The sequence below is a fragment of the Trachemys scripta genome, chromosome 17 (assembly GCF_013100865.1).
Source record: "Trachemys scripta elegans isolate TJP31775 chromosome 17, CAS_Tse_1.0, whole genome shotgun sequence".
Lineage (NCBI taxonomy): Eukaryota > Metazoa > Chordata > Testudines > Emydidae > Trachemys > Trachemys scripta.
The window spans coordinates 8258210-8285583 of NC_048314.1; the positions used below are offsets into that span (position 1 = coordinate 8258210).

At 49.9% G+C, this 27374-nt stretch overlaps 1 protein-coding gene across 3 annotated transcripts in view; it reads left to right on the forward strand.

The window, feature by feature from the left end:
- Positions 1-27374, forward strand: part of COL27A1 (collagen type XXVII alpha 1 chain) — a 255228-nt gene that overhangs the window by 172471 nt on the left and 55383 nt on the right. For all 3 annotated transcript variants that reach the window (XM_034793733.1, XM_034793734.1, XM_034793735.1), the window contains 13 exons: positions 1322-1375; positions 2136-2180; positions 2948-3001; positions 4914-4958; positions 6698-6751; positions 7079-7123; positions 7508-7561; positions 10577-10621; positions 13210-13263; positions 15867-15911; positions 17964-18017; positions 22954-23061; positions 26387-26440. In XM_034793733.1, coding sequence (XP_034649624.1) covers positions 1322-1375; positions 2136-2180; positions 2948-3001; positions 4914-4958; positions 6698-6751; positions 7079-7123; positions 7508-7561; positions 10577-10621; positions 13210-13263; positions 15867-15911; positions 17964-18017; positions 22954-23061; positions 26387-26440 — 711 coding nt within the window. The remainder of the gene's footprint in view (positions 1-1321; positions 1376-2135; positions 2181-2947; positions 3002-4913; positions 4959-6697; positions 6752-7078; positions 7124-7507; positions 7562-10576; positions 10622-13209; positions 13264-15866; positions 15912-17963; positions 18018-22953; positions 23062-26386; positions 26441-27374) is intronic.

The window sequence follows — 27374 nt, forward strand, 5'->3', positions numbered from 1 at the left end:
AACTACAAAAAAACAAAAAACTGTCCTTATTTTTAAAATAAGTAAATTTTAAAAAAAGCACTACTTCAAAATATTGTTCTGAAATAGTTCTCTTTTTATTCAGATACTTACATAGATCTTGTATTGATCTTTGTAGTATATAGTATCTGACCTCACAAACATCATATCCCTTCCCCTCTGCGAAGTGAGGCAGTTTTATTATCCTAGCTGGGGAAACTGAGGATCAGAGATTGTTCCCCAGGGCCAAACTCACCCAGGGCCTGTGGGAGAAGGGGGAATTGACTCTAGATCCACAAGTTAGCATGATCCAGTGGAGTGAACAGGGGCCTGTGAGGCCTGAGTTCAAATCCCAGCTCTCCTTTTTGCCTCTGTCACTTTGGGCAAGTCACGTGGGCCCAGATTTTCCCAGGATGCCTCCACTTTCTGGGGCCCATTTTGAGACTTCCTGTGGCCTGATTTTCAGAGGCGCCAAGCACTCTCATGCCCATTGGCTTCTGCTGGAGCTGAGCATCTCTGAAAGTCAGCCACTTAGACTCTCCGGTCGGACGCGCAGAAACGGAGTCACCCAGAGTCAGTTGCCTCTTCTGAACAGCTTGACGCTAATCTCTTTGAGTCGGTGTCGCCATCTGTACAACAGCGGTGATGCTTGCCTACCTGCAGGGCTCAACGGGGGGGCATGTAAGGATTCGTTACTCGATTAACTTGGGGGATTTTCGGTGTGGCCACTTGAAGGTATAGGGCCAGATTTTTCAAAGTGCTCAGCCCCCGCCATCGGGGCCGGATTTTCCCAGTGCTCAGCACGGTGGGGGCAGATTGGGAGCGGCGCACTTTCGAAAATTTGGCCCCGGGGGGAAAAAAATCAAGACTATCCAGAATTCTAAGGCTTCCCCCGTGTCCCTCACTGTGCCTGGCGGGTTCTCTATGCCATGCCTACAAAGCACCAGGCCCGTTAAGCATGACGGATCCAGGGTAGCAGCCTTAATTCTGAACGTGGTTCTACTTCAGTTTGTTTTGTCGAGAGCTTGCAGGTCTTTCCAACGTACGCAATCCCACCTCTTTAGCAACCCTCATGCACTGAGCCACAAGTGGTTTATGGAAGATGAGGTAATTACATCACTTATGCCAGGCTAGAAGACCGTTTTTTAAAGCTAACTGCAGCCTCTAAGGGTAACCCAGGTTGTTGCTGTGCCCTAAGATGACCAAGTTTGGGTCATGTTAATTGCATTCAAATCACCAGCACTCGGAGAGGGAGTGGGCTGATTGCCTCCAGCTGGGTAATAGTTCTGCAGTGATTCTTATGTCTCCAATGTACCTGTTTCAGGGGTTCTTGGGTGACCCCGGACCACCTGGGGAAAAAGGAGAAAAGGGGACAAAGGTGAGTTCACTTGTTCTGAGCCTGGACACGGGGACCCAGTGGATATGAGACGCATGCAAAAGACGTTGCTGGCAGCTGTGTTTTTAAGTCACTTTAATGTGAAGCACTGGTTTTCGGCAGTAAGCCTTCCAGCATCCCCCATGGCCTCGGGGCATTCTGCCATGTTGCATGGATACTGGCTTTTGCTCCCCTCTCACCTAGATGAAGCCAAATCTGCTTAAGTCTCATCATCACTCAGAAAATAAATCTGATTCCTCTCTGCACCTTCACGTCTGTGCAGCCCGTGTGCTGAATTAGCTCGCAGCCCCGGTACAGGTTCCTTCAGCTCTTCGTTGCTTTCTCCTTCCTATAGAAGGTGCCAACCCTTCCCATTGTTCCGCGTCTATTGTGTTTTAGGAGGAGGAGGGGGTAGGTTGGACTGTAGTTCCCCTCATGATAAAGAGCCTACATCAGAGAAGGGAAAAGACCTCCTGGCTGGTTGGCGTGCAGTCAGGGCAGCGTCTCCCAACCAGGCCTGGCTTTGGGGGGTACAGAATGGAAATCCATTTGGTGGGACAGCCGTGTGACTCAGCAGACCCATTGCCCGCCCTGCGAAAGGGGGTGCTGATCAGTCCGTGCTCACCGCGCTCTGGCCTGGTTCAGGATCCCAGCAGGCATGAGGCGTCCCCTCCCCTCCAGCACTGCTTTCTGCTGCACGGGGTGCGTCTTCCTGAGCTCCTCTGTGCTGTTCAGTCACTGTCTGTGCTTTTTGCTGTTTCAGGGGGTGAAAGGACAAAACGGCCCTTCTGGACCTGCTGGAGCTCAGGTAAGTTGGCAAAGAAACCAGCTCCTCTCATCCTCTGACCACCTCCCAGGGTTCCTCTCTCACCTCTCTTTCCACTTGCTCAGTAGTCGCTTTTGCTTTGAGGTCAGGGGGTTGCTTGAACCCCAAACTCAAAGCAAAACTCAGGGAGACGTGAACCCGTGTGAAGTGAAACAAGGGTCTCCCACTCCAAAGGCGGCAAAAAGAGCCAAGCATCTCACAGGTCTAGTACTGAGCTTCCAGTGCCTCTTGATTCTGTCACGCAGCATCCCTCCAATTCCATTCTGTCCCTTTGCTCTCCTGAGCAGACACTGTCCCATAGCTGGAATGGTACCTAACTTTGATACCTTTTGTCATTGCATGAGGATGGGGGGTCTATAGTGGTTAAAGCACATGACAGGGAGTAGGGCGATACAGGTTCTGTTCCTGGCTCTGACACCGATTCATGTGGCTTTGGGCAAGTCACTCAATTTCTCTCTTCCTCAATTTACACACCTGTCAAAATTAGGATGATGCTACTGGCCTTTTGGGGATGGGGAGGTGTGTGGCGAAGCTCCTTAATGCTTGGAGACTCTCCCCCCAGGGAAGAAACCCTTGTAGAATGGCCATGGCACTTCAGTAAATAGTGGACAGGTCTCCCAGTGTTCTGAGTGCCTTGAGGTGGGACTCTCTTGTCTTGGGTTTGACTCTTTAAAGAGGCAAGTGAGGTGCCCCTGTGCCTGACGTGTCTGCTCCTAATCCTCTCCTCAATATGTTGGCTTGTTTCCTAGGGGATGATGGGTGTCAAGGGTGCTTCAGGGTTCCAGGGCCTGCCTGGACCAGAGGTAAGTGAGTGCCTTTCTTCTCCGTGGTATGCTTACTTCCCTAGTGTTGCAGCATCTGTCTGTTCATGTGTCCTGAGACCAATGGAAACCTAGTGCACGGAGGAAGGGATGAGTCAGGCAGTGCAGGACATTAACACAGCTCTGTCATGTCCTTGGAGGGAGAGGGAAGAACTGAACTATCTTTTAGCACCATTCACTCAAATTTGGCCCAGCCACCCCTCCACCATCACAGGAGAGCGGTCGGGCCAAACCTGAGTGGCATTATGACTCCGCATGCCAGGTCACAATGCCACTCGCTCATAGTGGAGGGGCAGCCGGGCCACATTTGAGTGAGTGGTGTCATGACCTGGCATATGGGGTTGCAGTGCCACTCAGGTTTGGCCTGGCTAGAAAGTAGTCGGGCCATGGCCTAGGGGTCCGCCTGCCTCTATGGCATATGCCTGTCACCCTGGGGCATTGGGAGTCCCTTCTTATTCTGGTATCAGAAGTAGGATCCCTTTCCAGCAATCCAAGTTCTCCATATGAAAGGGTAATGGGTCTCTCCGAATATGAATCCAAAAGGACTGAGGAGATACTCCTTTGTGAATGTAAAGCAGGTGAAATAACCCCAGTCTGTCTGCAATGCCCCATATGAGTTGAGGTGAGTAGGTGGATTTTGGGTGGATTCTGATTTGCAAGGGGGTTCATGCCAAACACTCCTCACAATTCTCATCCATGGGGATGTGCACCCAATGGGACTTTGCTTGGGGTTTCAGATTCAGATCAATTAACAAAATTCAAAGTGAAACCCAGCCAAGTTGCTGAGCTGTGCCTGTCTTTGGGCTAAAGCCATGTGTAGCCAGAGTCCTGTATAGATTGCACCCAAAGCCATAAATGGGCCCTGTTTCACTTGAAATCCAGCCCCGCTTTGCCTAAGGTTTGTCAATCTTGGGAAACTCAGCCTGTTCTTTCAGGTTTGCAACAGTCTGAAACCAGATGAGTTCAGGGTTTGGTGACAAACATTTCTACCACTCCACTGAATGGACTGATCATTCACTGGAGTTTATATAGTAGCCTTAAAACCAATAGCCCTCAGTACTGTACAACTAAAGCCACTGGACTCATACCTGTGGACACTTGACTAATTAACCAGTGGATTTTGTAAAAAGATAAATGAGGATTTTAATCACTTGCCCTTCACAATGGCCGCCTGAGTTCTAGTCAGAATTCACCCTCACAGGACTGGGGTCAGTTTGCCGGCCCAGCAGTGGATAGGAACACTGCTTGTGTGATGCTCTGCCCCGGGGCGGGTCATCCACAGCAGGGATTGAACCTGGTGTGCTGTACTGAAATGGTGTAAATTGTCACTCAAGGATTTTTCCCGGTCCTGCTTGCAGTGTATAAGGCTCTTTAGGGAAGTGTTTGATCTAGGCCTGGCAGCCGTCAGCCAGCCTACAGTAAGGCAGGGTGAATTATGCCTCTCTGTTTTAGGGAGCAGCCTGCTTTGTCTCTCTCTGTTTTGGGGTTCTTGTGTGTTGTTAGTCTGAACTCTAAGAAATGAAGTAGTGTCGTGTTGCAAACTTCCAGCAAGAATATTTGTTTTTAATCTAACTTTTCTGAGTGTATGCCATGAACAGAGCCCCTGGGACTTCTGGATCTTAAAGCATGAGCCTCTACTGCCTAAGCTAAGAGACCCAGGTCCCTATCTGTGGCCTAGTCACCACCAGAGCGGAACAGAGCGCCACATGGCGTGAGTGTGGGTTACACTTACATACCAGCAGTGGTCTGCATTAGATCGTCCTCGTTCACATGCCAAAGGTGGCTTTTTCCAGGTTATACTTGGTACTGTGTCACTCAGTAGGAAAGAGGGGAAGGGAAAAGGAGATGCTGCTTATAGTGTTGAGATCTCAAGTGTTTCTTTATCCTGCTTCAGGGGGAAAGTGGTGCAGTGGGTTCTCCAGGGCCGGCCGGACCTGTGGTAAGTTTATAATTTTTCAGTTTAACCAATGGATAAAAACAAGGTGGTGGTTGTGCCTCAGACAGTTTTCACTGCTCAGGCTGTAGGTTACCCCAGCACTCCCCTAGTGCATTCAGGGCTGTTGTCCTTGAGAGCTGGAAAGGGAATTACAGCTGGTTGCAAATTTTCCGGCAAAATGTTTTTCTATTAGAAAATGCCATTTTGTCAGAATTGAAATTTTCCAGGGGAATGTGTCAATTTCAACAAACACTTATTTTGGGGGGGAGGGGGGGGGACGACATCAAAATGATGAATATTCATAAGGATGAAAAATTCTGTTTTGATGCTTTTGGGTTGGAATCTTTTTGATTTTTTTTTTTTTTTTTTTTTTTGCTTAAAAATACATTTCATTTTATATTACAAGCTATAATATAACGTAAAACTAATCCAAATGGAAATGACCCATTTTCAAAAAGTCAGTTTCCCAGGAAGCTTTGAAATTGGAATTTTCACTCCAGGGTGGAATGACAGCACATTTCAAAATGGTGAATTTCCTGCAAAATGGAAATTCTGTCCTGCAGGGAAAGGGGGGGGGGGCATGTTACAGTGTGCACGAGATGGAAACACCATCTGCGGAAAGGAGAAAAGTGGAAGAAAAGGGAATTCCTTTCTCAGCGATCCTTTACCCCTCGGCTACACACCCACAAAGAAATGGCACTGTGGTGCGATTGGGGGCAGCTGTCTCTTCGATACAAGAGCATTACTGAGTTTTAAACATATGGCCACAATTGTCCCCACGGCTTTGCCCTGCCAGGGTTAGGAGACAGGGCATTGCAGACGCATCAGTCTCTGCGGGAATGAGTTGGCGGTGGGAGGTGGCAGTGTAGTGAAGTAAATCCCTGTGCAGCAATAAAAGGGAGGGGTGAGGTGGTAACACGGGAAGGAGTGGGACTGACCTACTCATGCCAGTGACGTGCTCTCTCCAGTTTGGCTCAGCCCCGTGCTTTATGGTGGCTGACTGGCGCTCTTTTGTGGATTGTGAGACAATGAAATGTTATGATGTCTTATTTGTATAGTGACAGTACCTAGGAGCCTGGCTCACAGACCAGGACCACATTGTGCTAGGTGCTGTACAAACAGAGAATAATCAGCCAGTCTCGGTCTCAAAGAGCTCATGATCTTGTGCTTCTGGTGAACTCTGTCGTGTGTTAACACCACGGAGCTGATGGAAATCCCCCGTGGCTTTCTCCAGGAATACTAGATTAAGAGATGTTAAGGCCAGACGTGTCCAGTAGGTCATCTAGTCTGGCCTCCTGTGCAACACAGACTATAAAATTTCACCCAGTAACTCCTGTATTGAGCCCAATAACTTGGTTTTCTGAGCTTCTTGTCTGTGTTGCTTCAACCGAGTGCCCTGCTCTGCTGGGGTCTGTCTCTGGAAGCCACAAGACAGAAACCACTGGTGGGCACTGCAAATCCAATGGTAGGCCCAGGCCAATCATCCAGGGCCCAACCAATCTACAAGCAAGGGCCTAGGCAGGTGGCCCCAAAGCAGGTATAATGGAAGTAGCCACTCCAGTCTGGTCAACGTTGCAACCTTGCTGGGAGAATTCACAGCTGCCTGGCAGATCTGACAGACCGCTCCCGCCAGCCCCCTGGCTTTCCTGACCGGTATTCGTGGAGGAGCGGACTGCATGGTTCTCCCGCATTTTATGACACACTGACTATGGGGACTGTATCTGTGTGTTGTTTTATTGCAGGGGGAGCCGGGGCAGCCGGGGCCAGTCGGATTACAAGGAGTCAATGGCTCTCAGGTGAGTCCCTCTGGCTCCAGGCACCAGCTTGTCAAGCAGGTGCTTGGGGCGGCACATCCAGGTATTCGGCGGCAATTCGGCGGACGGTCCCTCACTCCGCCTTGGAGCGAAGGACCTCCCGCCGAATTGCCGCCGCAGATCGCGATCGCAGCTTTATTTTATTTTATTTTATTTTATTTTGGCTGCTTGGGGTGGTCAAAACCCTGGAGCCGGCCCTGCCTACGGGGCAGCATGGGGGAAGGTGGCATATACTTGCCGTTGTGTACCTCTCTTTCCTTGCCTGCTGTGCCACTTTAGTGAGCGTGCCTACGTTTGCTTTGTTCGTAGGGAGAAATGGGCCCTTCCGGCTTGCCAGGCCCACGGGGCCCGAAGGTATGTCTTAACACTAGCCTTGTGATGACAGCAGTTGCTACGGGAACGATGACAGCAGTTGCTACGGGAACCTTTGTGAATTAGTTCAAGGGTGGAGCCCAGCTCCCAGTGGCTGTCTCTGCCTGGCACCAGATAGCTCAGCTCACTAATTGGCAACCAAGGCCTGGGTGGAGGGAGGTTTAATTGGCTTGGAGGCTAAAGAACCCTTCTCCATCTTTGCACCTCCAGCCCATGCTGCAGACACTCCCGCTCATTTCTTGAAAGAGGTGAACGGTGAATAAGGAATGCAGCGCATCTGAAGAAGTGTATTGCAAGGTGGCACTTACACTCAAGTTAATTCAAACCTAACTGTAGGGTGCTTTCACCCCACCCTGTTTTCTGTAGGGACCACAAGGCTTGCAAGGGAGACGTGGACCTCCAGGGCCTAGAGGATCACAGGTAAATTGCTCCTGGATGCGTAATCATCTTCTCAGTACAGAACACATGACATTTCCAAGGCCACAGGTGTCCCATGGAGCACCCAGGAGAAGTGGGGCCTTGTCTGAGTCCAGGGCCGGCTTTAGGCTGATTCCCCGGAATCGGGCCCCGGGCCTTAGGCTCATCCGGCGGCGGTCTGCTCTGGCGGCATTTCGGCAGTGGGGTGGGGTCCACTCCGGGGTCTTCGGCGGCATTTTGGCGGCAGGGGGTCCTTCAGTGACGCGGAAGACACAGAGCGGACCCCCCGCCGCCGACAGATCCGGACCACCACCAGGTATTCGAATCAGGCCCCGCAGGTCCTAAAGCCAGCCTGTCTGAATCCTTGCTAAGCAAATGGGCTGCTGGAATTATCCATTGCATCTCGCAAACGAACTTAAAGGCTTCACTCATCCATGCCATGTTTACCACTGCCTGAGGGAATGTACAGGGTGCCCTGCGGTGGGAAGCTGCGTTCTCTATTGGTAGGGCACTTAACTGGGAGCCAGGAGACTCATGTTCTGTTTCCAGCACTGCCGTTTACCTACTGTTGGACCTGGGCAAACCATTCCCCCGCTCTCTGCCTTTGCGTTCCCTTCCACCTTTTGTCTGCCTTGTCTGTTTACACTGTAAGCTGTTCGGGGCAGGGGCTGTCTCTCGCTGTGTGTTGGAACTGGGCTAGCACGACAGGATCCCAGTCTTGTTGGATAGAGTCTCTGGGTTCTGCAATCCTATAACCAAGAGGGTTGTACACTTCATTGCTTACGTAAGGCAGCTGTATACCCTGCCAGGCCCCTCACCCCAGCTCTGGCCAGTTTCCCGCACTCGGCCCCACGTCTGGCTGGGAAGGCCTGACAGAGGGGGAAATGGGGGTTGGTTGAGGTGTGTGTGAGGGCAAGGGACCAGCTGGGGTGGAGCTGGCCAAAGTGCACTGGGGGGCCCACTAAACCACACACTGCCTTACCCTGTATCAAGTTATTCTGCTCGCGGGCCTCTGTGAGGTCACTGCCTTACTCCTGTACCCTGAGTGGCCAAACGGTGGTTTTACCGGGAAATCAGGCTTTCCTGGTTCTTCAGTTTTCATAGAATCATAGACTATCAGGGTTGGAAGGGACCTCAGGAGGTCATCTAGTCCAACCCCCTGCTCAAAGCAGGACCCATCCCCAGACAGATTTTTGCCCCAGATCCCTAAGTGGCCCCCTCAAGGATTGAACTCACAACCCTGGGTTTAACAGGCCAGTGCTCAAATCACTGAGCTATCCCTCCCCTCCCGACTCCACAGGGTTCTGCCCACGGATGCCTAGAACAGTCCTCAAAAAGTTGGAATGGATCGAATGTGGTGGTCAAATGTTATCGCCTGACAGACACCAGCCAGTGAGATTGTGTAGGTGCCTAGCTTTGCTCAGCCAGCATCAGCAACAGGCTACAACTGGCTAACAGTAGAAAACTGGCCACCTTCCATTAAGTATCACTAGTAATCCTTGTGCTTGTATATCACTTTTTGTCTGAGGATCTCAAAGTATTTTAGAGGCGGATAATCCATATTATCCCTGCTTTGCAGATGGGGAAACTGAGGCACTGAGCGGTGAAGGGACTTGACCTAGGTCACACAATGAACCAACAATGGAGCTGGGATTAGAATCCAGGTCTCCTGACTCCTTTCCTCTAAGCAGCACACCGTGCTGCCGACCAAGTGAGCATTGTTCTCCTAAGCATGGGGCTCGTGTCTGGTAGTATTGGACAAGCCAAGCTAGGCCCGACACAATCTCGCTGGCCTGTGTCTGTCAGGCGATAACATTTGAACACCACAGCCGATCCATTCCAACGTTTTGAGGACTGTTCTAAGGATCCGTGGGCAAAACCCTGTTGATTTTGGTGAAAATTGGAAAGCCTGATATCCAGTAAAACTGCCATTTGGTCACTCAGGATACAGGGTGAGGCAGTGACCTCACAGAGGCCTGTGACCGGGAAGCAAAGTTACTATGGATACAGGGGTGAGGCAGTAATTGCAGGGTGAGGGCTAGGTGAGGATTAGTGAGCCCTTCACTTGACTCTGGTCAACCCCCCGTTTCCTCCACAGCTGGAGCCAGAGCCCCCATTCCAACCAGCCCCAGCCCCACCACCAGCCAGGTGGGGCCAGAGTGGGGGCAAGGGCATGTCTGGGTGCGCATCTTAGTATACAACCCTCTAGTAAGTTATGCTGCGAGATCCTAAATCTTTTCCTCCCCTCCTGCTGAGGACTCAAGCCTGATTCTCTGTGCTGCAGGTGAGATCAAGGACTGGAAGGGAGGTTACGCTGCAGGAAGAGCAGCGGTTTTTAGAAGAGGCTGTTTTCCTCATTTAGCATAGCCCTGGCAGGGACACCTACAGGTATTGGTAGGCCAGCCCAGAGGAGTTAGTGGAAGGAGAAAAGAGAGATGAAGATACAGGAAAAGACGAATGTAAGCAAGCTGTATCCCAGGTGGAGTAGTACATATGGAAAAACATTGCCGTTGGTATGAAAATATGCATCCAGATCCATCCTGTTTCCATAATGGGCTGTAGGAAAGCTTGGGACGAACTTCTCCATCCCCATGGACAATTCACCAGGATTGTTTTCTAGTTCTGACCCTTCCTCACCCATCTGTCACAGAGACTGTCCGTTGCTTGGGAGAGTTTCACTTGCAGGAAATCTAAGTGGAAACTGTGTAAGACTGGGAGTGTAGGAGGAGCCAGGGCTCGTGAGATGAAATCACCAGAGATCCTGCATCACCAATGGGCATAAACCACTGAGTGCAGGGCTTGAGGGTACATGGCATTTGAACAGACTGTGGAGTGAAAGAAATAGCACAATGCGAATGAGCAAATGCTGCCTTTGAGCTGTAGTGACATCTTCTCCCACCCTGATTTGAAGGAGGCTGAAACAGATTTTCTTTGGCTTTGACTTCATTTAAACTGTAAAGAATGGGGTCTCTATTCTTGCCTATATTTACAGCTTATTTTCTCTCTCTTTCTCTCTAGGGTCCACTTGGGATAGAAGGATCCTCTGGGCCTAAAGGAGACCCGGTAAGAGTCTGTTTCCCCCCATATATAGAGTTAAATACGTTCTTCCCCATCGTGCTGCCAATGCAATAATGTCTCATTGTTACTGAGGTTGCCAGTTGTAATGAGCCCATCACTGTAGTATCTGGTACCTATAGCCCTGAAGGGAGCAAAATGCTCTTGCCCTCCCCTGAGCTACTTGCCTGAATTGAACGAGCTCCAAGCGGTGCCCGTTTGGCAGCAGGACATAGGTAGAGGCCTGTAGAGTCCGCCTGTGAGCTCAGCTTGATCTCTGGTGGGAATGAACTCCAAAACCCAGGGATTTCTGTTGCTGGTACGTCTGTGCTGTACTCACAGGGTGTGAGAGAAGCTTGTGGAGACATAGCTAAATTAAACCTAGCTCCGGTAACTCAGGGCCTGGAGCAGTGAAGCTGCAGCAACATGGGCTGGACAAGCCTGCCTGGAACCTTGGGTAACGACTTCCAGGGCTCTCCTGTCCTGCTGCTGTTTCACACCTCTGGGACCTGAGCTGGCCAGACTAACGCCAGCTCAGGTGTATCTACCCTCTGATTGCAGTATGGAGATTGTGAGGATCCATGGGTCTTGAACCCGGGTCTGCGGGTCCCCAGGCAACCTTTGCATACCAGCAGTATCCGATGGCCTGCTAGTAACTGAGGGGCTGAGTGGCTAAAGGAACCCTAGCCCCACCAGAGGCACAGTCCGTGGGAGTCCTGATTGGACGAGTGCCCGGCCCCACTGGTTGGTCCAGCTATGCTATTTAAGCCAGAAGGCGGCATGGGAAGTAATCTGTGCAAGGGGGCGAATTCCTGGCTGGTGGCTACATCGGACCCTGCCTTCTTGCCTGATTCCTGAGTCCTGCTTTCCTACCTTGTCCCTTGTTCCTACTTTCCTGACCTATTCCTGATCCCTGCCCCTGGTTTCTGACCATTGGCTCAACGTCTCCTCCTGCCCCAACCACTAGGTCTGACCACCCAAGCCATGGTTGTGACAGGTATACTCTGAGAGGACCTTGCCCTTAGCCTTCGTACCTGGGGGCATATGGCTGAAGTGTTTCTGCTGATGGCAGAAACCATGCCAGGTTGCAGCAGCCTGAGGTAAGCAAACCCCAGTTGCTTTAGGTTTTTGAAGCTAAACACTGTAACCTTGACTGGGCCTCGCCTGGGGTTTGTAGCGAGTGCAGAGAGTGTGACGTTGATGTGAAATGCTCCCATCCTGCCCCACTTAAAGAGAAGAGGTAGGTGGCTTTCTCTGGGCCTTTGCTGTGTTGACTGGCTAGCAGAAGCACCACTGCAGAACCGGCTGTAGCCCATGAAAGCTTATGCTCAAATAAATTTGTTAGTCTCTAAGGTGCCACAAGTACTCCTGTTCTTTTTGCGGATACAGACTAACACGGCTGCTACTCTGAAACCCATCCTCTTTTCCTGTCCAAGTGAAAGAAGTAAAGCTCCAGCATGTGGAAAATGCCTTTCTACCATAAGAATGATACTCACAATGCTGTTCTCTGACCCCTAAACTCCCACTAGTCAAAAGGGGGGAAAAGAGGAAATTGTAAAATCTTAGGGAAAAAAGAAGGAAGGGCAAAAAAACCCAAATACTCTACCCCCAAAAAAGGAAGAAGGGCCAGAAACTCCATCAAGTCCGCTAGGAATTTTGCTGTTGCTATTGATTCTAAGTGGAAAGTATTCCGTTCCTACGGTGATGGGCAGATATATAAAACTCTGAGGTAGGTAGCACAGGCATATATCCTATGGAGTGATTCCATTTTTAGCTATTTCCACTCCATTTGTCTGAGCTGCAGGCTCCAACTCACAGTCAAAAGAAAGAGAGAGAGAGACCCTTAGAGCTTGATTTTGGTCCTTTTCACACTTAGATCTGGCACAATCCTGAAACCTTGGGGAGGGCGGCGGGGGGGGTTCTGTTGTTTTTCTCCTCCCACATTTATTGTTGACTTGGTCACTGGCCATTAACTGCCATAAAGGTTAGAGCATGACTACAGGTGTAGAAAAGGATGGAGTCTGATGGATAAGCAGAGACATTGGTGGTAATTGGTAAATGCAGAGTTGCTTGATTAAATGCAGGTCTTGGGTGATCCTCTGATCAGTTAAAAAAGGCTGCCTTATGAAGAGTAGAGTATCCTCCCTTCGCTCCCATTGGAATGAATGTCCCCAATAGTCATTCAGAAAAACAGTGTGTATAACGTTGATAGCCCATTCATGGCCAAAACGCGTCCTTGGCACCTCCTTTCCCATAGCTGCTGTGGCCAAGTACCCTGTACATGCCTAGTGAAGAGTCTGGCACCTGGGAGTCCTGCCTATGGAGTGGGAAGTGTACAGAATTCGTTAAACTTTTGATATCAAAAGAAGAAATCTCCCTTTTGGGAGACTCACGATCCCCACTCCCCCATTCCTTCTTCCTTGGAAATGGGATTTGATTTTTTTTACCCACCCTCCACTGTTTTCCCCTCATGCTGTCGCTCAGTTTGGATTTCTCTGGTTTATCTGTTGCCTTTTAATAAGTCAGCCTTGATGAGTTAATTAAAACATGGCAGCCTTTTCATGAAGCCGTTTTTATAGGGTTATTTCTGATTGCAGGGAGCAGTCGGTCCTTCTGGACTAAGAGGAGAGCGTGGTCAAGAAGGCCCCATGGTAAGTCTGCGTGGATGTATCTTTCCATGCCCCAGCTCATTATGGGTGAGGCTGGGAGTGGAGAAGTTTTGGGCATGATGAATTCTTTATGCCATATTGCTCCAATTCATAACCTGAACTGGTACATTGCATTGGAATGAATAATGAGGGAAATCCACTGAGTCTTTCCCTTAGCTCCATCTTTCTTTCTGGAGCCCTGCTGCTACCAATGGTAGGACACCATAGACCGTTTGAGATTCTGCCCACTTCACAAATGAGACATCTTTCTTTGCCCCTGTGCGTTCGTACGTTGTAGAATCGTATGCATTATATCTGCACGTGTGGCTGGGCCTCTGTCCTGTTAGGAAATGGGCCAGATATAAGATTGGAGAGTCTGCACTTGGCAGCCCCCACATGATACTGCTGCAACATCCTAGTCCCCATGCTGGACGTATTGGGAATGCCTGTGTGTGCACTGGGGAAGCTCCGGCCTACTAGAGTAACACTGTTGCCAAAGCTAAGCCCATGTGACCTAGGGAGATTTCTGGGGAAACCCGGAGTCTGAGCCCTGGGGTAGTCCGCCCTGACTGGGAGGGGCTTTAACTCCTCATGGTCTCTTTTCAGCAGGAAAGGCTAAGGACTGGTCATTGTCAATGCCTTCCCTACACTGATGTAGTCTTAAAAGTCGCTCTCCGTGGCTTTCCTGCACACCACCCATCTGCCAGAATAGCTCTTGCTACTGACTTGCCCCCCGCACACTTATAGTCTTTCACCAATTCACACAGCCAGAGCGCTTTATGCTCCCCGCTTAGTAGTACGGTTGGGGTGCCAACGTGGACCATACTGGGGCCGGGTCTCAATGTGGGGGGTTCCCATAAGGCTTTTGCTTCTGATATTGACATCCTAAAGAGCCAGTTGGATTGTAATTTTTCCTCATGGAGGCATGTCAAACCTGGAAGGGTGGTAAGCCAGGAACAGGCTTCTTCTCAGCTGTGGCTGCAGAAAATCTGGGCAGCGGAGAGGTAGCTCTGGCAGGACCCAGATTAGAAAGATGGTCTAGTGGATTGGGTGCTGGAGTGGAACTCAGGAGCCTCTGGGTTCAATTCCCAGCTGCTCCACAGACTCCCATGGGTGAGTCACTAATATACCCTGTGTCTCTGTTGCCTATCTGTAATATGGGAATAATGCTTCCCTTCAGGGCATGGTGAGGATCAAATCCATGAATGAGGGTGAAGCTCTGGTGATGGTAGTCAGTGGCCGTATAAGTACCTAGAGAGATGGCATTAGTATGCCCTTTTGGTGTGGCTGGGGTGTCCAGAAGCCACCCCAAATGGCCAGTTACCTAGACAGATATGCCCAGCCCAGACCATAGCATCTCCAGGGAGCAAGCTCAGCACAGCACATGTACCTGGAACCAGCTCACCGGGGTGTTTAACACCGATTTTATTTTATTTTTTAGGGTTGCTGATAATTTCCCTTAGCCAGAGAGAACAGTAAGGTGGTGTTTAGAGAGCCATTTCCCTCCTGTTTCTCCTCTCTGTTCTCACTGGATCAAAGCTTGCACTTGGCAGGCATCTGCACTGAAGAACAGTGCAAATGCTTAGCCCAGGTACAAGGATGGCTGCCTGTACTAACAGTAGTGTCCCCATGTTTCTAGCTCGCTCGCTCTCCTTCCTGGGGAGTAACAGTGTAGCTCACCTGTTAAATGAAACTGGGCTTAACTCAACTCTCCTGGTCCAGTCCAGGTGTTCCCTGTTTGGGGGAGAGGCTGTAAGAGGGCTTGTGACAGAGACCCAGTCTGAGCAGACTGGTTCAGTCAGGTAGGGCAGGAGATGAGAGCTGGCAGAGAGAGAAGGTGGTTCCCGGGAGAAGGTTGGAGGCAGGGGAGCAGCAAGATGAGTTTGCTGCTGGTGTCCCTGAGCCAGGGCTGAATGCAGGAGGAGCAGCAGAGGGAGACACCTGCTGGCTCTGAGCGTGAGAGCCAGAGCCAAGGGCTGGAGAGGGTGGAAGGAAGGGGTGCTCTGGAAGGGTTTACCTGCTGGTGTCTCCTTGCTGGTGAGTTGGATCCAGAGGAACTATGAGAGCACCACCGGGAGCGAGGGATGCTTCCAGCAGAGAGGCTGTGGGCGTTCCTGCTGGGATGAGCGGGAGGAAGGGCTGGGCTGCCTGTCCTGGCAGAGGGACAAAGGACTGACAAAGTGTCTGGTATCAGGGTACGGTGAGAACAAAGCCAGGTTTTAAAGACTGTGTGCACTGTGGGGGGGAGGGGTGATGTGAACTATGGCTTGGGACTTTTGGTTATGGACATTTGCACCAAGTTTTATTAATAAACTATGATGGCCTAGAAGATTAATCTTCCATAGAGTTACTGGGGACTCAAAAGGGAAACTGAGGTGAAGGGTCACTTGCAGGGCTGACCTGGGCCATAAGGAGGTGCTTCTCCCTTCCACCTTGCCATGGGATCATCAGCAATGACTTTCTGCAAATGAGGCTGGTGTTTCCCATTAGTCCTGATACTTCATTTTCTGGCACCTACCTTTCACCCAGGGTGGGTTTGAAGGCCTGTGTGGATTTTTGTGTCCTTTTTAAACATTGCATTGAATGTCTCTTTCTTTCTCTTTCAGGGGTTGATTGGAATGCCAGGTTCAAAAGGACTTCCAGGAGACCAGGCAAGTCACTTGGCCTTAGGGTAACCAGATAACAAGTGTGAAAAGTCGGAATGGGAGGGGCGAGGGGTAATAGGCGCCTATATAAGAAAAAGCCCTATATATCAGGACTGTCCCTATAAAATTGGGACATCTGGTCGCCTTACTTGGCCTGCATAATGCAATTAGCCTCAGTGGCTCTGGTCCCGATATGGCTTTCCTACGTTACTATGGGGGTTTGATATACTGTGGACTTGCTGAAAGCTTGATTCCCCAGTATCAGAGTTCATACTGAAAGCTACATGTGGTCGTTTGGGAAGAAAAATAGGAGGCCACTTTTGTACTCCCGTGAAATGCTCTGAGTTCGGGGAGCTTTCTGAAGGGACAGAAGGGCCTGTGCCTTCTAAGACCTTGTCTTCACTCGAAAAAAAAGGTGTGTTCTTACCACATGGTAACTAACATGAGGTAAAATCCTAGTGAATCGTAGAACCATAGGGTTAGAAGGGACCGCAGGGGTCATATTGTCTAGCCCCCTGCTGAGATGCAGAATTTGTTGTGTCTAAACCATCCAGACACAAAGCATTTATAATTGTCACACAAGATCGTTAACCTGTGGTAAGAACACACTGTTTTTCCTTGTGTAGACACATCCCAATTATCGGGGGAGTTGGATTGTTAAAGATCCCTGAAACGTTATCCCCTACCAGGAAGAACAGTGATACTTTTTATTCCCCTTGAATCTGAGCGTCTCCGCGCTCTCCATAAATGTTCAGACATTTGGCTCCTCCTCCCCCATTTAAGATATCACCCCCATTTTACAGATGGGGAAACTTGGGTACAGTTCAGCTCAGGTCACACGCAGCGAAACTGTAACAGAGCTGGGAGTAAAATCCAGCTCTCCTGCTTCCTCTTCCTGCACTTGATGCTATGTGGACAGATGGCCTTGTGCTTAGTTAGGAAGGGTGTTGGATATTGGAGCAAGTGAGTCTCTGGATAGAGTTTAACCAGGACATGAGTCACCAGGGTGCAAGACAGCATGTTTGCTACTCTTGGACGCAGGAGCACTGCCAGCTTTTTTTGCCGCCCTAGACGGCGGAAGGTCCCACCCCCGAAATGCTGCCCCCAACAGAGGCGGCGGAAGGTCCTGCCCCCGAAATACCGACGACGACCGGGGCGGCCGAAGATCCGGCCGCTGCAGTCGCCGCCCCCAAAATGTTAGTGCCCTAGGCGACTGCTTAGGTTGCCTAATGAGTTGCGCCGGCCCTGCTTGGACGTGGCCTTGGGATCTTTCGGCATACACAAATCGGGTAGGCTGTACAGCACTGAAGGTCAATGCACTAACGTGTTACCTTTTGAAGTTCTGATTTCTGGTCCTTCCCTACAGAAGGTCACAGCTCAAAACAGATTGAGTGGCCTCCTCCTAGCTCCTGCAGTACATCACAAAAGGTCTGGCAGCAATCAAGGTAGCTGGCACACACTGTTTGAAACAACAGTAGCAGGACTTGCTGCATGTCAGCGTTGAGCTTTGTGTGTGGAAGGTTTCCAACTATCTGCCCATGTCATGCCTCTCCCAAGCCAGAGATAATGGGCTGTCATGTTTCATAAGCACCAAAATTCCAAATTAAACAGTGTGTGTTTGAGTTGGGGGGTAAGGGCAGGGATCCCAATATAAAGCAGAAGGGAAGTTACTTTGTTAATAGCAATGCAGGTGGTCCTTCCTTCTGTCCCATGCAACTAATATTTGCATCAACTCCAAACTACAGGAGGTCTACTGTTGACCTCCTTGCCATACACTCCTCCTCCCCCATTTTACAGGGGTGCTAAAGCTACCTGCAGGGGTCTAAAGCTACCGGAGTATCTGGCACGTAGGGTCACATTGCAGCTTTCTGGTCTGGGTAGAAAGGAGACCTCCCTTTCTACCTGTGGAAAGATCCATCAAGAATGAACTTTTGATCAAAACCAGTGAAAGCTTCCTCTCCCAATGCTGAAAGCAGATCGCTGTGCTCCTCAGCCATGGGGAGCAACACAGTTCGGTCTCCTGAGAAGCTGCACTCTTAACGTGTGCTGTTATTACAGGGTGGTGAAGGCACAGATGGAGTGAAAGGGGACATGGGAACCAAAGGAGACAAGGTACAGTAGACCCAGTGGCTGGCATTCAGAGGGTAATTTCTATAGCTTTCCCATTCCTCCCTGCTGCTTAAATGTGGTCGTGTCATCTCAGAGCATGTTTGAGCTGGTTGTATTGTACTAATACACCTCTACCCCGATATAACGTGACCCGATATAACCCGAATTCCGAAATACGGGGGGAAAGGGGGGCGCGGGGGGGGGGGGGGGGGGCGGGGCTGCGTGCTCTGGCGGATCAAAGCAAGTTATATAACACGGTTTCAACTATAACGCGATGAGATATTTTGGCTCCCAAGGACAGCGTTATATTGTGGTAGAGGTGTAATTAGATTGAGTTCTCTGCTGGCACTTGAAGAATAAACAATTAGAATCACTAGGCATCTTTATTCTAGCACCCTTCTCGACAGGGCGGGTCTCTGCTCCTTCTACACAGCAGCCTCACTAGGGGGAGGTTTGTATAAAGAAGATCCCATCATGTTGGGGGAGGGATAGCTCAGTGGTTTGCGCATTGGCCTGCTAAACCCAGGTTTGTGAGTTCAATCCTTGAGGGGGCCATTTAGGAAACTGGGGTAAAAATCTGTCGGGGATTGGTCCTGCTTTAAGCAGCGGGTTGGACTAGATGACTTCCTGAGGTCCCTTCCAACCCTATGATTCTATGCTAGGAAAGTTACTCTAGCAGTCACCTGCCAAAATTCTGGACCCCTTTTCTTAACATTCTTATAGGTAGCGTTGCCAATGCCAAGTGATCGAAACTCATGAGTCAGGCCCCCCAAAATCATGATCAGCTAAAAATCTTGATTTTTTGTTTGTTTAAAGTTGGGTTCTTTTTATTTGACTTCTGGTTCATGAGCCTTTAGGAATCAGTGTTTTAAGCTTTCTCCATGGGTATGAGTGCTAGATGCTTACTTCCCCCCCTCTCCCCCCCGGTTTTCTTATTAAATGGAAGCTGTGATTCTCATGTAATCACATGACTCCAGAAGCTGGGGATTTAAACCCCAATATTGTGAGGCTTATTATAAAATCATGAGTGTTGGTAACGCTGCATAGAGAGCTAAGTTAGCCGTACCCCCATCTGGGAGCCCAAGCCCACAGCAATGGGGTTAGTGTGGTTCCCTTTGCAATAGAGGGTGGGCCAGATGTGGGAGGGCCACACAGGATGTACGCCCCAGTACAGAGCTAAGCTTTTCTAGGAGCCCCCTACAATGGAGTGGGTGGGGCATAAGAAGGACAGGGAGGGGCCAGAATATCTGCCGTTGCCCAGATACTCCTGTCCTTCATCCCCCTCCAACACATAGTGTCCTCAGTACTGCAGATTGGGTCTGGGAGGATTTCTGCCACCATGGCTCTCCTGTGCCTCTGCCCGGCCTAGTCCCCTCTGGTACTGGATTCAGTTCTCATCGGGGATGCGGTGTTTAATAAGAGGCTTGATAGCAGGTGAAGTTTCCCTGGCAAAGACGTGGCTGCAGGGAAAGGCAAGCTCTGAGCTGGGTGTCATGAGAGAACCATTAATAGGGCCTCTTGTTCTGCCAGTAGAATCGGGTCTTCTGAGATCCTTGCTGCAGCGAGGAGGGGCTCTTGCTCCCAGCTGGATGCAGAACAGGCACAGGGTGCTCCAGCCCTTTGTACATCTCCTGTTAGCACGAAGCGATTTGCATTTAGTGACATGGAAACACATCACGTGTCAGAATAAGGATTATGGAAGCTGAAGTACCAATGGCCAAAACCGCCCCTGAGCTGGGCCCAGAGAGAACCAGTCGCTCCCTCAAACAAGAGGCCAAACGCACAGAGGACGAGACGAGGGGGAAATTGCCCAAATGGCCAAAGATGAACCTGACTCAAATAGAAAAGATTCTGCCCTGACTGAGCCTGGAAGACCAGGCTGAGAGGGGCTCTGGCAGAGCACAGGCAGGGGAATTCCATGGATCCATCTCTGTAGGTATTTACATGGGCCCATCACCACAGTGTCAACAGCTCACAGTCACTAATGGAAGGGGGTTTACTTCTTGTGGGATCTGGCAGCCTCATCCCCGTTGTACAGGTGAGGAACTGAGACACAGGGTCAACTGACTTGCCCATGGTCACACAAAACTCTGTGGCTGAGCTGGGATTTGAAGCCAGGTCCCTTGAATTCCAGTCCAGCACCATATCCATTAGAATGCCCTTCCTGCCCCAGAATGGATCTGTGACCTGAAAACGTCCTGCCCGGGACCCCATTCAGATGGGACTGTTGGCGGGAAGGAATGGATCACCTGACTGACCTCAGCTGGCTTGGCAGGACAGAGGTGGGGAGTGGTCCCTCAGATATCTGGGGTCTGGTATATTCCCCCTTAGGCCCTTGAACACAGAGGATTCCCCCACTCCTAATTTCATGTTTGATGCTTTGCCTTCAAAGCAGAGGCCTTGCTGTAAAAGCAATGGCCTATGTATTTGCTCTAGTGTCCTGTAGGTAGAGAGCAGGTTTCATGCGATTCTGTGGGTCTATCCTGAAAGAGAGCTAACTGGGAACCTGGAGCACTGCACCCCAGAGCATAGGTGCTGGAACTAGGGGTGCTGGTGCACCCCCTGGATTGAAGTGGTTTCCATTATATAGAGGGTTTACAGTTTGATTCAATGGCTCTCAGCACCCCACTATTCAAATTGTTCCAGTGCCCCAGAATAGCACTCATACAGATCAAACAGAGAATATTAAGTACATAAGAACGGCCACACTGGGTCAGACCAAAGTCCATCTAGCCCAGTATCCTGTCTTCTGACAGTGGCCAGTGCCAGGTGCCCCAGAGGGAATGAACATAACCAGGTAATCATCAAGTGATCCAACCCCTGTTGCTCATTCTCAGCTTCTGCCAAACAGAGGCTAGGGACACCATCCCTGCCCATCCTGGCTAATAGCCACTGATGGACCTATCCTCCATGAACTTATCTAGTTCTTTTTTGAACCCTATTATAGTCTTGGCCTTCACAACATCCTCTGGCAAGGAGTTCCACAGACTGACTGACTGTGTTGTGTGAAAAAATACTTCCTTTTGTTTGTTTTAAACCTGCTGCTTATTAATTTCATTTGGTGACCCCTAGTTCTTGTGTTACAAGAAGGAGCAAATAACACTTCCTTATTTACGTTCTCCACACCAGTCATGATTTTATAAACCTCAACCATATTCCCCCCTTAGTCGTCTCTTTACCAAGCTGGAAAGTCCCAGTCTTATTAATCTCTCCTCATACAGAAGCTGCTCCATGCCACTAATCATTTTCTTCCCCTTTTCTGAACTTTTTCCAATTCCAATATAATATACTACCTGGGAGAAACCGGGCTTTGGTGCTTCAGTTACCCAGTTCCCACCTGTTAGGCCTTCCAGATGCTAAGCCTGGGAACCTCCTCCCATGTAGCAGGGCAGCTGGAGAGAGCGGCACAGGCAAGGCAGGATAGGGCAGTAGGTTATGGGGAGGTTTGTGGCTGCTCATCTGGTTTAACTAATGGCCTGTCTACACTAGAGCATTGAACTGCTGCAAGGTTAAACTGAGCTGCAAAATGTTTCTAGCCCCATTCGTTCCTGCGTGTCTGCACGCATTTCCCTGCAACTGACCCTGTTCGCCATACTTCCAGGCCTGACGCAGGTGTAGAGGTTGCAGCCTGGGCCAGGGCCTTTTCATGATTTACCCATGAGCTGTGGGCTAAGTGTGTGTGTGTGTGTGTGTGTGTGTGTGAATATCTCAGCCCTTTTTTAAATGAAAATAATCACAAATCATTCTTCCCCTTCCCCCTCAACCCAGTTACTGGCCCAACACTAAGTTTTGAGCCCTCGTCTGGATATGTCTCTCTGCCAGGGATGCTCTAGGCAGTGTCCAGAAAGGGAGGAGACTCCATCAGAGGGAGGGAGATCACCCCATCCCTACTTTCACTTTAGTGGCAGAATTTCAACAAGTATTTCTTAGGAACTCACGTCACTAGATGAACATTCGGCTGGAGCTCCTGATTGCTATGTTCTCCTCACGCCCTGGGCAGATCTTTTTAGTCTGAAAAGGACGTCATTTTTGGTGAGAGAGGCTGGTCCAGTGGCTAGGAGTTGGGCGATCTGGGTGCAGTTCTCTGCTCCTCCACAGTCTTCCTGTGTGACCTTGGGCAAGTCACGTAGTCTCTCTGTACCTCAGTTCCTTCTCTGTACAGTGGGAATAACCGCATGACCCTGCTGCACAGGGGTGTTCCGGGCATAAATACATTGAACAGTGTGAGGTGCTCAGATAACACCGTAATTGGGGCCATATATATATTATAGATGGTCGAACCCTGCTCAGCCCCAAATCTTGGGGGGCTCTGATGAGGTGGAGAGGCATGTCTTGTTTGGGCTTCAACCCACTGGTTATGGTAAGGAGACAGGCTAGGGCGTGGTGTTTCTGAAGAGGACGTTGTCCAGTGGTGTTGACACTGAATCAGAGGTGGGAGTGAGCTGCCAAGTTCAGAACTGGGTGTGGATCCAAAGTTCAGAGTTACTTGGATCCGGGGATTTGTTTGAGGTCTATCTAATTTCCCAGGGCCTGGGCTAGAAGGGACTTGCCAGGAATAAAGAACAGCTGGTGGTTGTGGCTGCAGGACAAGCTGGATAACAGGAGCCATGTTCTGGTGACCTCGATCACGGTGTGGTCTGAGGGGGAGACCACATCAGAGAAAGGGCATTTAGGGTTAATTAAGGCTGTTTCCTTTTCCACTTCCATTCTGCCATGAATGCAGCATGATGAGATTGAAGAGACCCAAATATAAAAGAAGATGGACTATCCAGTGGGGGAGCAAGGAAATGGCTGCCCTGTGGGGTTAGGCGCTGAGATAGTCACGCTAGTTGCTTAGTACAAAGACCTCCTCCGTTTTCATCTCGGTTCACGCCGGTGGAAGGGCAGCAGGAGGTGCAGCCAGGCCCTCCATGATGTATTTGTATCTTATTGCTTCCAGGGAGAACGTGGGCCACAGGGGATGAAAGGGCCCCCAGGAGTTCGAGGTCAAATGGGTCTGCAAGGATTTCCTGGACCCAGAGGGCCGGCTGGACGCCAAGGACATGACGTAAGGATTCTTTGCTTCTCCAGACATTGGTTACATACTGTGTTGCAAAGCGGCTGCAGCGCAACATGCCAGAGAAAATATCTTTTAAGCGGTGTCCCCTCCCCACCTTGAAACATACCCGGGAGAGCAGGGTACGGTGCCTGGCTGCTTTGTCAGTGACTAATGTGCCTACACTTATCATCCATTTACCCTTCCCCACCCTGCAACTCAGCCATGAGTATATTGTGCTTGCCCTTTTAGCATTGATTTTCTGGGAGAAGCTGGATTCTTAGGCCTTTACGTTCTGCGGATGCAATTTATCAGCAGTTCTATGCACTAGTGGTCTAACAACGTGGACAGCGGGTTGATATCAATTGTCCAAACCTGGGCCCTGAGATACGGCACTGAAATAGCATTTGAGGTTCAGTGCATCTTCCTGCAGGGCAATCGGCAATCGTGGTGCAGGTGTGAATTATAGGCACCAAGCAGGTATCTGATTCCACGTTAAAATCAATCCGAAGGTCACATTTCCCAAGCAGCAGGTGGAGAATTGCTCTAGAGACAGGTGTGTATTTAGGAACCTCATCCCAGCTCTCACTGAGTTTATGGTTCTGCTGAGCCATTGCCCGGTCTTGGTGCAAGCGGGTTGCTGAACATGCTTCCTGCCTCTCGGCGGAAATGACCCAGACTAGAATCGTTGCCGTGCCTTGGATCCAAATGCTTCAGCTTCCCCATTTCCCCCACTCCTTTCTCTTGACTGACTGCCTGTAACTCTTGATCCCATCCCACAGTCTACGGTCTTGCTGGGAAACTGCTGCCTTCCTCCTCGCCTCTCTCCCCCTCTGGATTAAACCCTTGCATTCTGTCCTGCCCAGACTCACTTGTAGCTGACGCTTCCTGAGACAGTTGGTGCAAATATTTCCACGCGCTAGAGTTCAGAACGTTGCATCTCTCCAACTGACCCAACTTTTTCCTCTTGACAAGTTGTCGTCCTGAAAAACACACGATGCACGAGCTCCCTCTAATGGTTAAGCGCCATGTGCTTTAAAAACACATGTACTCTGTTTATTGCCATTTTCATGTTGTCCGGCTAATGCAAATGTCACTTTCCATAGTGAATGATAAATCTCATCTGCCCTAAGCTTGCTACGCTAGAAGAAATGCCGAGGAGAGTTTATTAACTGTCTCCCTCACTATCGTTACTATCTAACTGCTGTGAGAGGTTGAACATATATCCTGATATCTCTCTAATCAAGTTACATCTTCCTGGGGAGAAACTTCAAATGAGAAACGAAGGGGTACACATGCACAAATAGAGATGCTACCTTGCTCATAAACCCTGCAAAGAGGTACTTAATCCATTGGCAGGGTGGATTCAGTATCAGATAATGGGCCAGGTAGAAATTAAGGGCCAAATTCTCAGCAGGTGTAAATTGGCACAGGTCCACGGGACTTGACGTCAATGGAGCTGGGCCAGTGTACGCTAGCAGAGATTTTATCCTAATTGCCCTGGAATTGTCCCATAGCTGTCTATGGAGATGATTCTAAATTAGACAATGGAGAGAGCCACTGCCAATGCAGCGTGGTGCAAAACTGTGGCCAAAGGCAGGAGCTCAATGGATTTGCAGTGAAATTGCCCTTAATAATATCCTCGTGGGGTTCTCGCTGGTGGTTTCTCCAGATCAGACCTGCTCGCCACTTTACAAGTATTTTGAGATTGTGCAGTTTGCAGATTGTTCTTTCTAACTGCCAGCCCTTCGAACCGAAGCTGAGATCAGAAAGTGAAGCTCTCTGGCTCTTCCCCCACTGAAAATCAAGATGCTGCAATTGGAAGGTTGTTAACAATGAAGAAGGCAGGGATTGCCAGACCAGCTCAAAGCAGGGCTTGTCTAGTGCAGGCACCCGTCTCCGGTCAGTTACACCTGGCCAGGTGGAATCCTCCTTAGCGTGTGAGACCCGCGAGGGTCAAAGCTCGAGGTGCTGCAAGAAGGAAGCTGATTTAAAAAGCGCTTTCTCATGCAATGCAGATTTCAGCGCCGAGTCTCAGGGCGGGGCAGATGCACAGGAAGCTGAATATTTTAACATAGAATTAGATCCTTGCTGATCTTTATCTTTGCATGTTCAAAAACACAAGGAAGATGCGAGAAGGGGCTTGTTGTTTCCCCTTTGCCTTTCCAGGAGCAAAATCGCACGCTGTCTGAGAATAATGCTATCTCATTCGGGCGCTGGAGTTTGGCCTCCTATGAGCCCTGATTAGGCATTCACTGTTCAGATTGGATGCATTCAGAAAGAAGGATAACTCAGCAGAAATCCTCTCCCCGCTACACAATGCCCTTTCCAGCTTAGTATGCAGCACGCCCCATCTCAAAATAGTATCGGCTTGCAGATAGTAGCTTCATGCATTTTACTGTGACAAGCCCACAGTCATCGTGGCCTTCTGTGTCCCTCGAGGCGGGAAGGGGGCGTTAAGAGATCTAGACTAGTGGTTCTCAAACTTGGGACGCTGCTTGTTCAGGGAAAGCCCCTGGCGGGCTGGGCCGGTTTGTTTACCTGCCGCGTCTGCAGGTTCGGCCGATCGCGGCTCCCACTGGCCACAGTTCACCGCTCCAGACCAATGGGGGCTGTAGGAAGGGCGGCCAGCACGTCCCTCGGCCCGCACCGCTTAATCATCTTAATTCAACTTCTTGGAAACAAACACAGTTCAATAATCCTGGTGATTTTTAGCCCTGCAGCAGTTCCTGCTTCGGTTTGGCCCCGGTCTGTTTTCTTTTCCTGCCAAATGAAACACTGAAGGGTTTGTTCTCCATGCCGTGCTTGGGAGGGGACAGTGCTGGACTGCTCGGATGTCGGCTGTTTCTCTCTTTGATGCATGGAGGACATGGCGACTGTCTCTTTTTACAGCATGTCTGTACGGCATTCAGCACCATGAGCCTTGATTGATGTCCTAGGCATTACTGCAACACCAGTAATAAATAACCCCATGCCCCCTCTCTCTCGAGGGATCTCTTCCCTGCTGGATGGCCAGGGATATTTATGGTGAGACATCTCTTCTCCTGCTGAAGAGCAGGGGATCTGCGACTGTGGGTAACGCCCTTGTAAAGGGACTTATGCATACCGCTTCTCTCTCTTTGTACGTTATGTAGGTAACTCCCCCTTGAGAGCGGTGTTCGGTGTGTTGGTGTGTACTTAGATCGACAGCATTTCCAAAGATCAGCTGGAGCCTGATCCAATAATATCGCATTCAGATATTGCCTTGCACACAGCAGACTGTCCCCGACTCATTATAGAAATGATTTTCCAAAGGTTGTCTTGACTGTCCCTTAATTCTGCTTCTTTGCCCTTTTAGGGGGAGGAAGGACAAATAGGCCCACCTGGCCAGAACAACAGTGAAGGGCCAAAGGTCAGTGTCACCATTATTTCTTCTCTCTTTCATTTTGTCATGGTAAATCCTTTATGTAACGCTCTTCATCCATGGATCTCAGACTGCTTTAGGGTTGGTCTACACCGCAAAAAACCAGCCCCACGGCAGTGACTCTCAGAGCCCAGCTCAGCTGGCTTGCGCTGCAGGACTAGCAATAACATGGAGACTTTTGGGTTCGAAGACCCTGCCCCCTCGCCGGGTTTCAGAACCCAGGCTCCAGCCCGAGCTCCGATATCAACACTGCTATTGTTGGCCTCTCAGCGTGAGCCCCAGGAACCCAAGTCAGTTGACCCGGACTCTGATTCAGAGCCGCTGGGTTTTTTTGCTGTGTTAGACGGAGGCTCATTTGCAAATCCAAGCCACTGAATTTAAACAGGGTTTGGCTGCCTAACACCAATAGGCTCTCAAGATCCCAGCCTCTACAAAGACGAAGTGCCACCCCCATTGTACAGCCAGGGAAACTGAGGCACGGAGACGTGAACTCACAATAGAGCCATACCACCTATTCGTGTGCATGACTGTGGAAGGTGGGGGGCATGATAACTCTCTTCGGAGCAAGGCTGAGTGTTGTCTGTGCTATAGTGTTTTAGTACATAGCTCCATACTGAGGTGTCTTATGCTTAAATGGACGCTGCCAGCTTAAAACTCATGTAAAAACCAAATAAATGTCCCATGTTACAAATAACATCATAAATTATGGAACTGTGGTTGTGGAGGGGGGAAATAAAACCTCTGCTACTCTTCCCCAGTTGCTGTATTATAGACGCTTGGCTACTTTAACTTTTTCTGTATTTGCTCTTCACTGTTTGAAATTCACTGAACTGACTGTCATTGTCCAAGCTGAGAGGTTTCATTTGTTTCTTGTCATTTTCCACTTTCCATCCTCCTGCACTGTCATAACGCTGCAGAATTT